This window comes from Hevea brasiliensis, chromosome 15 (genome assembly GCF_030052815.1).
Source record: "Hevea brasiliensis isolate MT/VB/25A 57/8 chromosome 15, ASM3005281v1, whole genome shotgun sequence".
In the NCBI taxonomy this organism is placed as follows: domain Eukaryota; kingdom Viridiplantae; phylum Streptophyta; class Magnoliopsida; order Malpighiales; family Euphorbiaceae; genus Hevea; species Hevea brasiliensis.
Window position 1 is genome coordinate 53,531,374 of NC_079507.1, and position 15,026 is coordinate 53,546,399.

General features: G+C 30.5%; 2 protein-coding genes across 3 annotated transcripts; one reads left to right on the forward strand and one right to left on the reverse strand.

Annotated features, from left to right (window-relative positions):
• The first annotated feature begins 1,165 nt into the window (after positions 1-1,165).
• On the forward strand, positions 1,166-5,132 carry LOC110667936 (B2 protein). 2 transcript variants are annotated; one of them, XM_058135906.1, is made up of 6 exons: positions 1,166-1,318; positions 2,744-3,321; positions 3,658-3,758; positions 4,049-4,132; positions 4,229-4,339; positions 4,455-5,132. In XM_058135906.1, exons 2-6 carry the CDS (start codon positions 2,754-2,756, stop codon positions 4,500-4,502), a joined length of 912 nt encoding a protein of 303 aa, XP_057991889.1. In that variant the 5' UTR covers positions 1,166-1,318; positions 2,744-2,753; the 3' UTR covers positions 4,503-5,132. The 2 variants fall into 2 exon arrangements, with proteins under 2 accessions (XP_057991889.1, XP_057991888.1); XM_058135905.1 differs by lacking the exon at positions 1,166-1,318 and adding an exon at positions 1,349-1,370.
• A 1,667-nt stretch (positions 5,133-6,799) lies between these two features.
• Positions 6,800-10,626, reverse strand: LOC131173764 (receptor-like protein EIX2). The gene is made up of 2 exons (XM_058135908.1): positions 10,372-10,626; positions 6,800-9,751 (listed from the first exon to the last, which is right to left on the reverse strand). The coding sequence occupies exons 1-2, from the start codon at positions 10,624-10,626 to the stop codon at positions 6,983-6,985; spliced, it is 3,024 nt and encodes a 1,007-aa protein (XP_057991891.1). The 3' UTR covers positions 6,800-6,982.
• Positions 10,627-15,026: the final 4,400 nt, after the last annotated feature.

Consider the following 15,026-nt stretch of genomic DNA (forward strand, 5'->3'; position numbering starts at 1 on the left):
GTGTAATTAATATCCACTGAAATTTAAATTTGAGATTTTACATTTATAAAAATAATTTTAATATTATTAAATTAAACTTTAGTATTGCAACATAGCTGTAATTAAATTTAAAAATATAATATAAAATATTTTGAATTTTAAAATTTTATATAATAAAATTCCTTTAATTTTTAATAATTGATTTACATATCTAAAGTGACAGTGACATAAATGATTCTCTCTTATTTATATGATAATGGCAGAAGCAACTATATATATATATTTCTTTACAAATTAATTATAGAAAAATTTCACTCATATAAGATAATAAAACGTTAATAGTTATATTAGAGATACTTTATTTCTAAAAAAAAAAAAACAATTTTCTACATTATTATTACCTTAAATTGTTCACATAAACGTATTATTTATAAATCAGTTATCGAGTGTTAGAATGATTTTGTTATATAAAATTTCAAAATTTAAGAATTTTTATATTATATTTTAAAATTTAGAGACATATTTATTATAATATTATTTAAAATTGAGGGATAACTTTTAAAATTTATCATACTTCGAAGACTTCTTTAAGTCGAGATAATTTATGATGTATTATTAATGTTTGAATTGTTGACTATTTCTTGGTCTGAAATTCTTTTAAATAAATAAATTATAATTGAGATTCAAATTTTAAATTTATAATTTATAAAATAATAATTTTTTTGACCAATGGGAAAAAAATAGAGAGAAAAAAATTAAACTGAAATAAATCTAAAAAAAAAACTATAATAAATCTAAAAAAAACCATCGCAGAAATATCTTATTACATAAATAGAAAAATATCAATTGGAGGAATCTCCAAATAGGGCAATGCATTTAGTCAATTTGATTTCAAACTGAATTAAAATTATTAAAAATAATATTTATTCTTCTTTTTATTTATATTTACAGTGGTTTGGTTGGATTTTTTAATTTTTTTAAATCAAATTAAATTAATTTTTTAAAAAATTAAAATTAAACTAAATTAAATTATATAATAAATCAAATTGAATTTTTTAATAGATTCGATTCAGTTAATTTTTTCGATTTAAATCGAATTATGCTCAGCTTTACCATCCGTCTGCACCGATTCAATGACCGGCCGATTTAAAAACATTGCCTCTTGACCACAAAAACAAGCGAAAACAAAATTCAAAACGAGGGGCACCATGGAAATAACTCAAACCAAGCAAGGGCATTTTAGGTATATCAATCTATAAATACAAATAAAGATCCTCAGTTTTTAATCCCTCTCGCTGTATCGTGTCCTACGGGTTTCACGGTTGAGCAGATAAAAAAGGTGCTCTCTCCTCCTCATTTGGATCCGCAAATCTAGGGTTCTATTAAATGTGGTAAAATTTTGCTTGCAAATTCTTTAAATCGGATCTTTATTTTTCTTATTTAAGCTCCGAAATTCATTCTTGTCACTTAGCTCGGTATTTTCACAGCCTATTTAACGGATTTTTTTCCTCCCATTTTTAGTTTTCATTTCCCTTTTTGGAAATGTAGGCTTGGATTTAGTTTTCTAGTGTAGTGATTGGGGTTATTTACCTTTGGTGTTTGTTTAGTTGATTAATTAATGCTAGTAGATTTGGAGTAATGTTGGTCGGTTTTGAGCTAAATTCTGTTTTTTAAACGCAATATTACTTGTGTGACCTTCATCTTTAGATTTCGTTTTTGGGTTTTAAGGCGTTTTTGATTCCTGAAAATTGGTGTTAAAGAAAGTAGAACTGTAAATTTTTAATCTTGCATGCTGTTTGCATGTTACTACTATTGATTATTGATTAATGCGAAGGTAATTGTGTTTTGCGTTCTGTGCTTGTTTATTTGTTATAAGTTTATGCTTAATGTGTGCTGGAAATTGGTAACTGTGCTATAAAATTATTTGGGTTCAAATGGAATGCAAAGCTGGCTTTAGTTCTGTTAAGAAATATGGTTTTATCTGCTTTCTAAATCCGTACAACTGTGTCATTTTCACTGTTTGAGTTGTTGCTTCATTTTTGTTGGGCCAACAGTGTTTTCAAGTAGATTGGATAGAAATTCAATATTGGGGAATTGGGGTTGTTATTGGATCTGATATAAGATATCATTTTTGTCTGCTTTCAAAGGGCGCAAAAAGAAATACTTTTCACTGGTTATTTCTCCGGCATTACTTTTCTGAAATTTGGTTTCTATTCATTTTTACAAAATTGACTTTTTTTTTTGGCTGGGAACTCTGAAATTTTAAATTTTAGATACCCAAACACCTTCCTCTTTTCCTGTTTAGAGGTGTGCTTCTTTCATTGTTAGCTTGTTGTTTTGTAGTTATGACTTTTCCTTTTCAATCTTTTTTAAAATATACTCAGAGTTGCCTCAGTATGGCTTGTATTTTGTTCTGTTCTTAACAATTCCTTTGTTTATATCAAAATTTGAATTTATCAAGTATATGGAATGAAGTAATTGTATTGAAGATTGAACTTGTGTAACAAATGGGATTAATTAAATCTATCAGAAATATCATGCATAATATACAGGTTGAACATTTTATTTGATGAAATTGCTTACGGATGCTCTCCAGATGAAATCACTGCTGGTTTGATTTATTGTGTTTAAGCTTTATCTTGTTATGCACTAGAATTGGACTTCAGCCAACAACTTTACTGTTCTGAACTGATTTTTACTTGTTTTTCTCTCTCTTAGTAGATTTTATTTTTATGAAGATTTATCTTGTGTAACATCTTATTAGGATTTGCAAGATGGACAGCATGCAAAGCTTTTGGCAATTGGGTGACGAGCTTCGAGGACAATCAAAAGTCTCAGAGGATCATAAGTGGTTAATGGCTGCGTCTAAATTGGCTGAGCAGACAAGGTCCAAGGGTGAACGCATGAATAATCTTGATCTTTCAAAGGGTTTGGCAGAAATAAGGCCAAGGGACAAGATTGGATTTCAGGAAGATAATAAATTTGAAAGCCTTAACTTTAATATGTTGAACTTGGAATCCAAGATGACAGAAAATGTGGGCAAAAGTTCTTTCAGAAATGGTGTTTACAATATGAATGCAGTGTACCAGAAAAACAACATAAACAATATTGGAAATCTGACTGGTAGCAAGTATAGTGGTAACAGTCAGAATATCAAAGAGCCCAACAACAACAACAATAACAGCAATAACAACAATGAGAACAGTGCAAATAATGCAGTTGACAAAAGGTTCAAGACTCTGCCTGCGACAGAGACACTTCCACGAAACGAGGTCCTTGGAGGATACATCTTTGTCTGTAACAATGACACTATGCAGGAAGACTTGAAGCGCCAGCTATTTGGTAATTTGTGTCTCCGTCTTTTTCCTTTTGCTTGTTAGTTTTCCCCTAGACAGGACGTTACTTTTGGTTTGATACGTCTAACCAGTGTATTATGGGAAGCATATTATTGTGTAATTAATATGTTCTAAGTTCTGATCATGAGAGTGTTTCATATCATTCTTGTAACCCTGGATCTCTAGTGGTAAACCATATGATGCTTGTGTTCTTATGTTAAGCGTTGCGACACAGCTTTGGTGATGATATTAGATATAGATGATCTTTAGGATTTTTTTTTTCCTTCACTAACAATGTTGGATAAATAATACTGATGTACTGATTGTTACACCCATTGAATAGGTTTACCACCAAGATATCGAGATTCTGTTCGGGCAATAACACCTGGCTTGCCACTCTTTCTTTACAACTACACTACTCACCAGTTGCATGGTATATTTGAGGTTTGTTCTCAAACTCTGTTGACTTACTTGTTAGTGTACAAACCTGATTCAGGAGCTTTCTGCTCTGATCTGTGTGTTATCCATCTGCCAACTTTTTTTGATTGATAACCTTAGTTTAGTAATTCTAAGTTCATTCTGATCTGGATTTGTTGTGTGAAAATGGTGCTTTGAGTGATGTTGTGGTGACATTTGGAAATTCTCTTTTTCAGAAAAATATATTCAACATGTCTATATCCTCGTCTGAGGTTTTCTGTTTGTTGAAATCTTTTGCTTTTCAAAATCTTGTACAGGCAGCAAGTTTTGGGGGTTCTAACATTGACCCAACTGCTTGGGAAGACAAAAAATGCAAAGGCGAGTCGAGGTTTCCTGCTCAGGTAAAAGTTGTATTGATGATTTTGAGGACTCTATTTGATATATATCTGAAAGGATTTACTCATTATATCATTTGTCTTTTTATGCTTAATAAATAGGTGAGGATCTGTGTTAGAAAACTCTGCAAGGCATTGGAAGAGGATGCTTTTAGGCCAGTGTTGCACTATTACGATGGCCCAAAGTTTCGTCTTGAACTCTCAGTTCCTGAGGTAAGATGAAGATTTACATGTTGCCTTGTTCTTTATCATTGTCATCTACTTGAAGGGGAACTTGTTGTATGAGTCAAAGTTCGGTTCTGAAAGGCTTATTGTGGTTGTTGTGCAGACCCTGGATCTATTAGACCTTTGCGAACAAGCAGGCTCTCCAGCTTAAGCAAATTGCTTGCTGAATATGCAAATGTAGTAGGCTTTGCGGTGCACGTTAGCTGCCTGCTTTTCACAGATTTTCCGTAGAGCGTAAGCTTGGGGTTTAAGTCTGTTGGGTGAAATCTTGTTGAGAAAAGTAGGAATGGCATGTGAGCCAGCTGAATAAACACATTTGTGTGTTGTGAAGGTACTTTTAAGCCTTGGTGGCTTAATGTTTTATAGTACCTATTATCTTATAGACAGACTACCAAGATGTAAAAGAGAATGAATGATAGGCTGTAATGATCAAGTCCTCAGAAGAGGAAGGCCTTCGACGTATGCATGTAAACTGAGCGTGTGACACACTTGTTTGTTATGTTGAGCATCCACGTGGAGTTCTAATCTAATTGTTTTTAAATTCTAATTTTACAAGTTGGTGGAATCCTCCTTGGGTTGCTATATTGTTGCCTATTAGAAAAGCACAGAACAGGATAGGGGAGCTTGTAAGTGGGAATCACACCCCCCATTTCTTGGTAGGCGTTTATGCTAGCAAATGAATGTCATGGGTATGATTTTATTTGCAGTATTTATTTTTCAGTGTGAGATATTGATAACGCTGTTCTGCTGCCATAAGGAGCTAATGGATTGATGTTTATCAGTGTTTTGGCCTTGGTGCTTGTGACTTGTTGTGGAAGAATTAAAATGGTTCATTAGAGAGAATCCTTCAATCCCTGAGGATTTCGGAGACTCAATTTTGGAATGAATTTGGCTTCCATTTCATTGATTTCAACTAGCTTTTAGATATAAAAGTACAAGATAAAAAATCAATAAAAATTCTTTGAAATATAAATCTCCTCAATCAGCAAATAGAAAACACAACTTTGAAAACACAAGTATGATAATCCACAAATCCACAATTCACAAAAAGTTGATTTTTTTAACAAATGTGAAAAGTTGCAATTGAACTTTTAAATGCAACTTTTCTTGCTGTGAGAAACCTTTGTGATCATATTTATTTTCAAGCATATAAATATTTTCAATATCAAATGACAAATACCACCCATCCATAGGATCTAAAGATGCAGAGAGAACAAACTACTCCACTGCATCTTCTCTAAATTGACTGTTTATTTCTTATATTCATAGCACTAACATTTTTAAGTTTTAACCATCAAAACAGACAAAGTTCCATTAACGAGGCACCCCATATGCATTGGTGGAGTAATGATTACATTGAAAAAAAAAATTGAAGTCCCATTACGGGGGCATTGCATGTCCTTATGAAGGGATGAATGTGAGAAACAGGCCAGCAATTGGTTATAGCAGAATTATGTGAGACCGCCATGGTTAGGAGACAGTGGTTACGGCCCCTTTGTTCATCACTTGGTTCACATATTTGGGTGGGGAAAATTCAACAACCAAGCTCAGTTGAAGGTGGAGGATGGCATGGGCTTTTGGTTTTGGCAGTAGCTAGCTATTAGTGTTTTTTTTTTTTAGTGCTAAATTTTAGTCAATAAAATTCAGTCTTTAGCTTTGTATTTTTGTCTCCCATTTTTCAACAACATTAACGAGAAATAACAATGCATGGGTACCATATTTCAACAAAATTAGTAAGTAATAACAACGCTGTCCTGTCTTCTTGCAATCTAAAATTCCCAAGCATATCTTAAATTTAAAAAATGATGAAATATTTACATGACATTGAAAGGCTATTTATAGGAAGAGGTGCCAAAGAAACCCGTTACATGCTATAGAACTTTTAGATCTCTAATAAACTGAATAAATTTAACTGATCTGTTACAAAATTCTTCATTACAAAAGCAACCAACCAACAAATTCAGCAACTTGGTGGAAGATGTTGCGGAGAAATTGATGACACTTCTCAACCTTATTTCAATGGAGGATGGTTAGCGCAAGCCTTCACAAGTTCACATGTTAGAAATTTTCTTGGTAATAACTCTGAACCATGGTAAATCCTTGTGTCTCTCACTCAGCAAGAAAGCCCTATGTTCTTGTCTCTCACACAACAAAACAACTAGATCATGTTGGGAAAAGGTTGGCATGTTAAACTCAATTCTTCATGTCCACGAGGAATGGAGAATTTCAGAAAGAGTTTCATTTCTTATGATATCAGCAGCAAGTATAATTGACAAGGTAAATAGCTCAATCTCCTTAGTCTTACAGAATTTGAATTTGCCATGCAAGTAATTTACAATATTTGTATATTTTTGTATATATAATTGACGAGGTAAATAGTTTTTATCGTTATTAGTCAAATTTTTTTCTTAGTTAATTATTTTTATTTAAATCTACACGACAGTCACAAAACCACACACAAAGCCCTCACAACAGTGGGACTTTTCATTTTTTATTAAACTCAATTCAAAATTACAAAGTAATTCCACAACCATACAAAAACATCGTCACAACAAACATAAAGCTAAACTCATACCTAATTATGTAGACGTGCATAGCCCATCCCCACATATATTTGTTTTAGACAAAACTCTATAAACCATGACCTTTCACAAATCTAGCAACATTTACATAATACCACACCATAAATTTGTCCCACAAATTATCTAGGAAATTGAAATATAAATGCCTCCATCTTCTATTAAACACTAAAGGACCCATCACTGCCCAAAATCCTACCACAAATCCTGGTGCAATGCTCACATAGAAATAGAACCAAGCAAATGATTTAGACCCTTTGTCATCTTCTCCTCTTTCTATCCCAATAGGAGGCATATCACCATCAACATTGCAGTTCTTGATGAGTGGAAGGCCACAAAGTTTGTTGCCGCTGAAAGTAGATGGATCAAAGCCTTGCAATTGAGTGCCTGAAGGTATTATTCCTGATAACTTGTTGTTGGATAAATTCAATTTACTCAAAAATGTCAAGCTTGACATACTTGGAGGAATTTCTCCAAACAGATGATTTTGAGAAAAATCAAGAGATTCTAATTCTTTCATATTTCCTATTTCTTCTGGAATTCTTCCACTCAAAAGATTATGTGACAAATTTAATGAATGCAATGCTTCAAGCCTTGTTATTTCTTCAGGAATATCTCCTGATAATTTATTATTTGAGAGGTCCATACTCCTTACGAAATTAAGATTGGTGGAATATTCAATCATTTCTCCCTTTGTCATAATTGAGGAACTATCAGAAAAACCCAACTCTTGCAAATAAAGGACAATCTGACCTTGCTTTCCTGTACCATCTACCATTGCACTGAAGTTATTGATACATGTTGGTATGGTACCGCTGAGGTTGTTATTAGCAAGATCCAAGATTTGCAAATAAGTCATGCGGCAAAGCCCTATAGGCACGTGACCATGAAATTGGTTCCCACGAAGATTAAGAATAACCATCTGTGAATAATTTTGATTCTCCAGCCATGTTGAAATATTTCCCTCCAATCTATTTTCATCCAATTCAAGTACCGTCAATGCTTCGCAATGTTCAAGTGACAATGGTATTTCACCAAAGAGAGTATTGTTGCGAAGGTTTAAGAATTGAAGGTCACTTAAAATCCCAATGGAACTAGGAATTTTTCCACTGAAATAGTTGTCATTTAATTTTAAAACTTCTAAATATTTCCAATTCATCCAACAATCAGGTATCTCTCCGGATAGATGATTTTTTCCAAAGTTAAGCAGCTCAGTGATCAGATCATGCGTTCTATGACATAGAAAGGTGAATAATGATCCAGAGAGTAAATTATCGGAAAGATCTATCCAATAGGAAGAGACATTAGGCAATGGACCATTGAATTTATTTGAACTCAAGTCGATGAAGGAAAACAAATCATTGCTGGAGGACAAATAGGGAATCTTGCCATGCAATTGGTTATGAGATAAATTAAGATAAGAAAGTCTTAAAGACCAGTCACTGAACCAAACAGGAAGGGTACTTGAAATTTTTGAGTTTGACAAGTCTAGAAAGACTAAATGCTTTAGTGAACGGAGCCATCTGGGAAGTTGAGGTCCAACATCCCAAGATCTCAAATATATGCTTTCAACAAGTTGAAAAGGTGGAATCCAATGAGGATTGACTCTTAAAATCAGTTGGTTATGAGAGGCATGAAAATATCTCAGATTTGTAAGGTTTGCAAAGTGAATTTCAGAAACTTCACCCTCTAATGAATTATAAGAAATATCTACATCTACTAAATTTTCAAGGGCTCCAAAACCTATGGGGAGACTTCCATTCAGTTTGTTATTGGAAAGGCGTAGAGACGTCAAGGAAGTCAACACACCCAAAGTGGCCGGAATTTGGTGAGCAATCGAATTATCGGAAAGATCGAGAGAATCCAGATTCTTGAATTGTCCAAGAAGATTATTTAAATGACCTGATAATTGACAATTAGATAAAGACAACACCTCTATCCCATTTGAAACACATCCCGAGAGAATTTCAAATACCTCATTTATCTCTTGGCTTAGATTGTTGCTGACCAAATCGAGTGACCTCAACTTGCAAAGATTTTTGAATGATGCCGGAATTCCTCCTTCAAGTTTGTTGCGTGACAAGTCAAGGTTGTTGAGGGAAGTCAAGTTTCCAATGGCACTTGGAATTCCTCCTTCAAGTTCATTGAATGACAAGTCGAGGTTGTTGAGGGAAGTCAAGTTTCCAATGGCACTTGGAATTGCTTCTTCAAGTTCATTGAATGACAAGTCGAGGTTGTTGAGGGAAGTCAAGTTTCCAATGGCACTTGGAATTGCTCCTTCAAGTTTGTTGCTTGACAAGTAGAGGTTGTTGAGGGAAGTCAAGTTTCCAATGGCACTTGGAATTGCTCCTTCAAGTTTGTTGCCTGACAAGTCGAGGTTGTTGAGGGAAGTCAAGTTTCCAATGGCACTTGGAATTGCTCCTTCAAGTTTGTTGCTTGACAAGTAGAGGTTGTTGAGGGAAGTCAAGTTTCCAATGGCACTTGGAATTGCTCCTTCAAGTTTGTTGCCTGACAAGTCGAGGTTGTTGAGGGAAGTCAAGTTTCCAATGGCACTTGGAATTGCTCCTTCAAGTTTGTTGCTTGACAAGTAGAGGTTGTTGAGGGAAGTCAAGTTTCCAATGGCACTTGGAATTGCTCCTTCAAGTTTGTTGTCTGACAAGTCGAGGTTGTTGAGGGAAGTCAAGTTTCCAATGGCACTTGGAATTGCTCCTTGAAAATTGGAGGATGTCAAGTCAAGACTGTTGAGGGAGGTAAAATTTCCAATGGCACTTGGAATTCCATCTAGCAACTCAACATTATAGGAAAGGCGAAGAAGCTCAAGCTGGGGAAGACCGTGTAACCAAAAGGCCATGGAAGAATTAAAAAAATTATAAGACAAATCAAGCTCTCTAAGTGAAGTTATATTTTGAAGTTGAACAGGGATTGGTCCAAAAAAAAAATTATGTGAAAGATCAAGAGAAGTCAAAGTTGGAATGTGAAAAATCCAACTGGACACAGAAGATTCATCAAATATATTTTCTGACAAATCAAGGATGGCAAGTGATGAAAAGTTGATGTTGGAAGGAACCTTATGACTTAGTGAACAGTAAGACAAGTGTAACTCTACCAGAGAGGGGAGTTTGTTCATCGCATCCAACCAATCCAAGGCTTTACTAAGATTCACAGAACTCAAGTCAAGGAATTCTAATGATGAGAGACTAGAGAGCCAATCTAAATTCTCAACATATATCTCACCTCCTTCGAGATTTAGATATTGCAAATTTGAAAGATTTCCGAGTTGATGAGGAATCATTCCTCCAAATCCTGCTCCGGAGAAGTTAAGGTATCTTAAACTCTTCATAGAGCCAAGGAATTTGGGAATGTGAATTCCTTCAAAATTATTGTTGCTTAGGTCTAGATACTTCAAATGCTTCAAGTTGAGTAAAGATTGACTAATCTTACCTCTGAATGTGGACCTCTCCCAATATTCATCATAGTCACCGCTGGCATTAAAGGCATGATACTCATCCTCAGAAAGAGTTCTAAGATGGAGCTCAAGAACATGGTTGGTGAGATTATCACAGATGACTCCAGGCCATTCACAGCAATCCACATCACGATCCCAAGAAGAAAGCCGGTTAGAAGCTTTAAGGCCAAGCTTGAACTGTAAAAGAGCTTCTCTCTCACTTTCAATGCAGCCAGCATTAAAGCTTCCATGACAGAGGCCAAGACTAAAAACAGTTGCTGCAAAGAGAAACCAAGGGAAAGCAAGTGTAAAAGAAGTCGCACTCATTGGTATTTTCATGAGCATTCACTAGTAGAGGTAAAACTAAGGAGGAATACACCAAAGAATCTCACAATGGAGTCCTATTTATAATGTCTTTCATGCTTGATCATCACGAACACGCTGAGATGTAAATGGGAAGTTTCCATTGATTTTCCTACTAATTTGTTTGTTTTGTGTAGATAATTCTAAATTATTAAATACAGACAATCAAATATCATTTTTTTAAACCAATCAAAATAAATTTATATTGAAAAATTGGGTTAGTTAAAAGTCTGTTCGACATATCTAATGGCTTCATTTGATTATCACTCTGCGTAGAAGGTCTCCATTGTACAACAATTAATCAATTTATAAATTTTCTAAAAAAAGTTTACACTTAGAATTTTTATTTTTAATATTTCCATATGAATTTCAAACACAACACAATTTTAAAAGTATTTTAATTTTTTTTTTCAAAATAATAAAGTTGGCATCTCGAACTATTTTTTAAAGAGTACATATTAATTAATTATAATAATAATCAAAATAATTATTCTAAAACTCAACAGATTTATCAACTAAATTTAATAAAAAAATTCAATTGTCAAAGAAGGAAAATGGCATTGCAAACCGTGTGGATCCCATGAAGAAAAATCCAATACATACTGAAGTATTAATTTGGATTTAGAATTGACAACTTAGCGTGCAATTTGGATTTGGAGAGCTCATGTTCTATACTTAGAATTATTGTGGGGAGAAAAAAGATTAATTAATTTTAATGTATTATAGTAAAATTACTTAATTTTAATATGAATTAAAAATGTAACTCAATCACTCACCGTTTTAGAGACAACTCCAATACTAAAGCTAATTGGTGTATTAATTATTTTTTTTAATCATTAATATTAATTGTACATATTTTCATATTTTCTACTATATATCAATTGGTAACAAGTATATATACTATATGTTATTATATATCAAATGGCTAATATAAAATTATCCGGTTTTTAAGCTATTTTTTTTTATCAGTCCATGCTTTGATTTGTGATTAATATGTATAAATTAATTAAAATTTATATCATTTTTAGCATTATTAATTTATTAGTATAGTTAATAAATTGATTTTTTTTTCTAATGAGATTTAAGTATAATTAATTCTAAAATTATATTGATTTGATTTATAATTTAAATACAATGCCTTTATTATTATTATTATTATTATTATTATTATTATTATTATTATTATTATTATTATTATTATTATTATTAACTTACTTTATCTATTTCATAATTAAATTGAGTTTCATAAAAATAATTTTAAAAAATATTATTTTATTATTTTAGTGTTTTTATAAAAAAATATGTGAAATTTAATTTTAAATTAATTTTTAATTCTCTTTAACTAATTTATTTTAAAAAATATTATTTTAATAGTAATTTCACCAATAATGTTAAATTATTCAAGTTAAAGTCTTTACTTGCTTCCCTTCACCGAGTAAATGGTTATAAAGTCTAAGTCTTTCTAATATGACAAAATAAAAAAGCAAAAAACCAATGGAAATGACAGACTAAATTTTTCCCGATGCAAAAAAAAAAAAAAACATAAACATGTAAATGAAATAAATGATAAAAAGCAAAGGCTTGGTTCAAATTATATTGATTTGATTTATAATTTAAATATAATGCCTTTATTATTATTATTATTATTATTATTATTATTATTAACTTATTTTGTCTATTTCATAATTAAATTGAGTTTCATAAAAATAATTTTAAAAAATATTATTTTATTATTTTAGTGTTTTTATAAAAAAATATGTGAAATTTAATTTTAAATTAATTTTTAATTCTCTTTAATTAATATATTTTAAAAAAATTTCACCAATAATGCTAAATTATTCAAGTTAAAGTATTTACTTCCTTCCCTTCACCAACTAAATGGTTATAAAGTCTAAGTCTTTCTAATATGACAAAGGGCCTGTTTGGATTAACTGTTGAATACAACTGATAGCTGTTAGCTATTAGCTGATAGCTGTTACTGTTAGCTGATAGCTGATAACTGATAGCTGATGATAGCTGTTTTATATTAAGTATTTGGTAAAATTATATTTAGCTATTGCTGTTAATATGTGAAATGACTAATAAGAGTATATATTATATAATTTATTTTATTATTTAAATAAATATAAAATTATAAATTTATTACATTATATTATATTATTTTATTATTAAATTAAATATATAATTATTAAATTAGTATATTATATTATTTAAATAAATATATAATTATTAATCGTTTATATTATATCATTTATTTTATTATTGAAATAATAAAATAATTATTTTTTAAGATAATTAAATAATTTTAAAAATATAGATAAAATAATAAAATAATTATTATTGTTAATAAAAAAATTTATAATTAATTTTAAGTTTTTGGATATAAATAAATATTTTATATTTTATGTTATTAATAAAAAATATTTTAACAAAGTTGAAATACGTTAATTAAAATATTAAAATTACAAATAAAAAAATAAAAATATTAATAATATTAATTTTCAAGTTAAATAAAAAAGGATAATATGGTGAAAATAAAAAATAAAACCAGATTTATCACCGATGAATAATTTCTCTAAAAATAGAAATCTAATACCGCAGCTGATGGGTATCATATCAGTTGCCCATCAATAATCAGCTCTATTTTTTTAAACTTGCTAAACACTACAATTTACCTGTTTGGGTATCTATCAGCTATCAGCTGCACCCTAAACCAAACACCCCTAAAATAAAAAAGCAAAAAATCAATGGAAACGGCAAAGCCAATAAAATCAAATCTTTCCAATACTACAAAATAAAAAAGCAAAAAACCAATGAAAAAAAAAAGTTATTAGCAAAGAAGGAAAATGGTATTACAAACCGTGTGGATCCCAAGAAGAAAAATCCAATACATACTAAGTATTAGAGGGGGCAAAGGAAATAAATATTAGAATTGACAACTTAGCGTGTGGATCCCATGAGGGGGCAAAGGAAATAAAAAAATTCAATTGTCAAAGAAGGAAAATGGCATTACAAACCGTGTGGATCCCATGAAGAAAAATCCAATACATACTGAAGTATTAATTTGGATTTAGAATTGACAACTAAGTGGGCAATTTGGATTTGAAGAGCTCACGTGCTATACTTAGAATTATTGTGGGGAGAAAAAAGATTAATTAATTTTAATGTATTATAATAAAATTACTTAATTTTAATATGAATTAAAAATGTAACTCAATCACTCACCGTTTTAGAGACAACTCCGATATTAAAGCTAATTGGTGTATTAATTATTTTTTTTAATCATTAATATTAATTGTACATATTTTCATATTTTCTACTATATATCAATTGGTAACAAGTATATATACTATATGTTATTATATATCAAATGGCTAATATAATATTATCCGGTTTTTAAGCTATTTTTTTTTATCAGTCCCTGCTTTGATTTGTGATTAATATGTATAAATTAATTAAAATTTATATCATTTTTAGCATTATTAATTTATTAGTATAGTTATTAAATTGATTTTTTTTTCTAATGAGATTTAATTATAATTAATTCTAAAATTATATTGATTTGATTTATAATTTAAATACAATGCCTTTATTATTATTATTATTATTATTATTATTAACTTACTTTATCTATTTCATAATTAAATTGAGTTTCATAAAAATAATTTTAAAAAATATTATTTTATTATTTTAATATTTTTATAAAAAAATATGTGAAAATTAATTTTAAATTAATTTTTAATTCTCTTTAAATAATATATTTTAAAAAATATTATTTTAATAATAATTTCACCAATAATACTAAATTATTTAAGTTAAAATCTTTACTCTTTTTCCTGTACAAAATAAATAGTTATAAAATCGAGTCTTTTAACATGATAAAAAATCAATAGAAACAGCAAACCCAATAAAATTAAGTCTTTCCCATACTGAAAAACAAAAAGCAAAAAAGAAATGGTGTCGGCAAAGAAGGAAAATCGTACTACAAACCGTGTGGACCCCATGAAGAAAAATTCAATACATAATGAGTATTAGAAGGGCAAAGGAAATAAATATTGGAATTGACAACTTAGCGTGTAACTTGGAGAGCTCATGTGTAGACTTAGAATTATTGTAGAGAGAAAATGAGAATAGAAATCATTAGAGTTTTCTTGCTTCTTTCCAACTTACAGCTACCAGAAAATCAAAATTTCCAAGTCTTATTACTGCTTCTCTTCCTCTGCTTTTATTGAACATGGAGTCTCTAAACTTGAAAAATATGCATATTCTATTGAAAAGAAAAATTAAA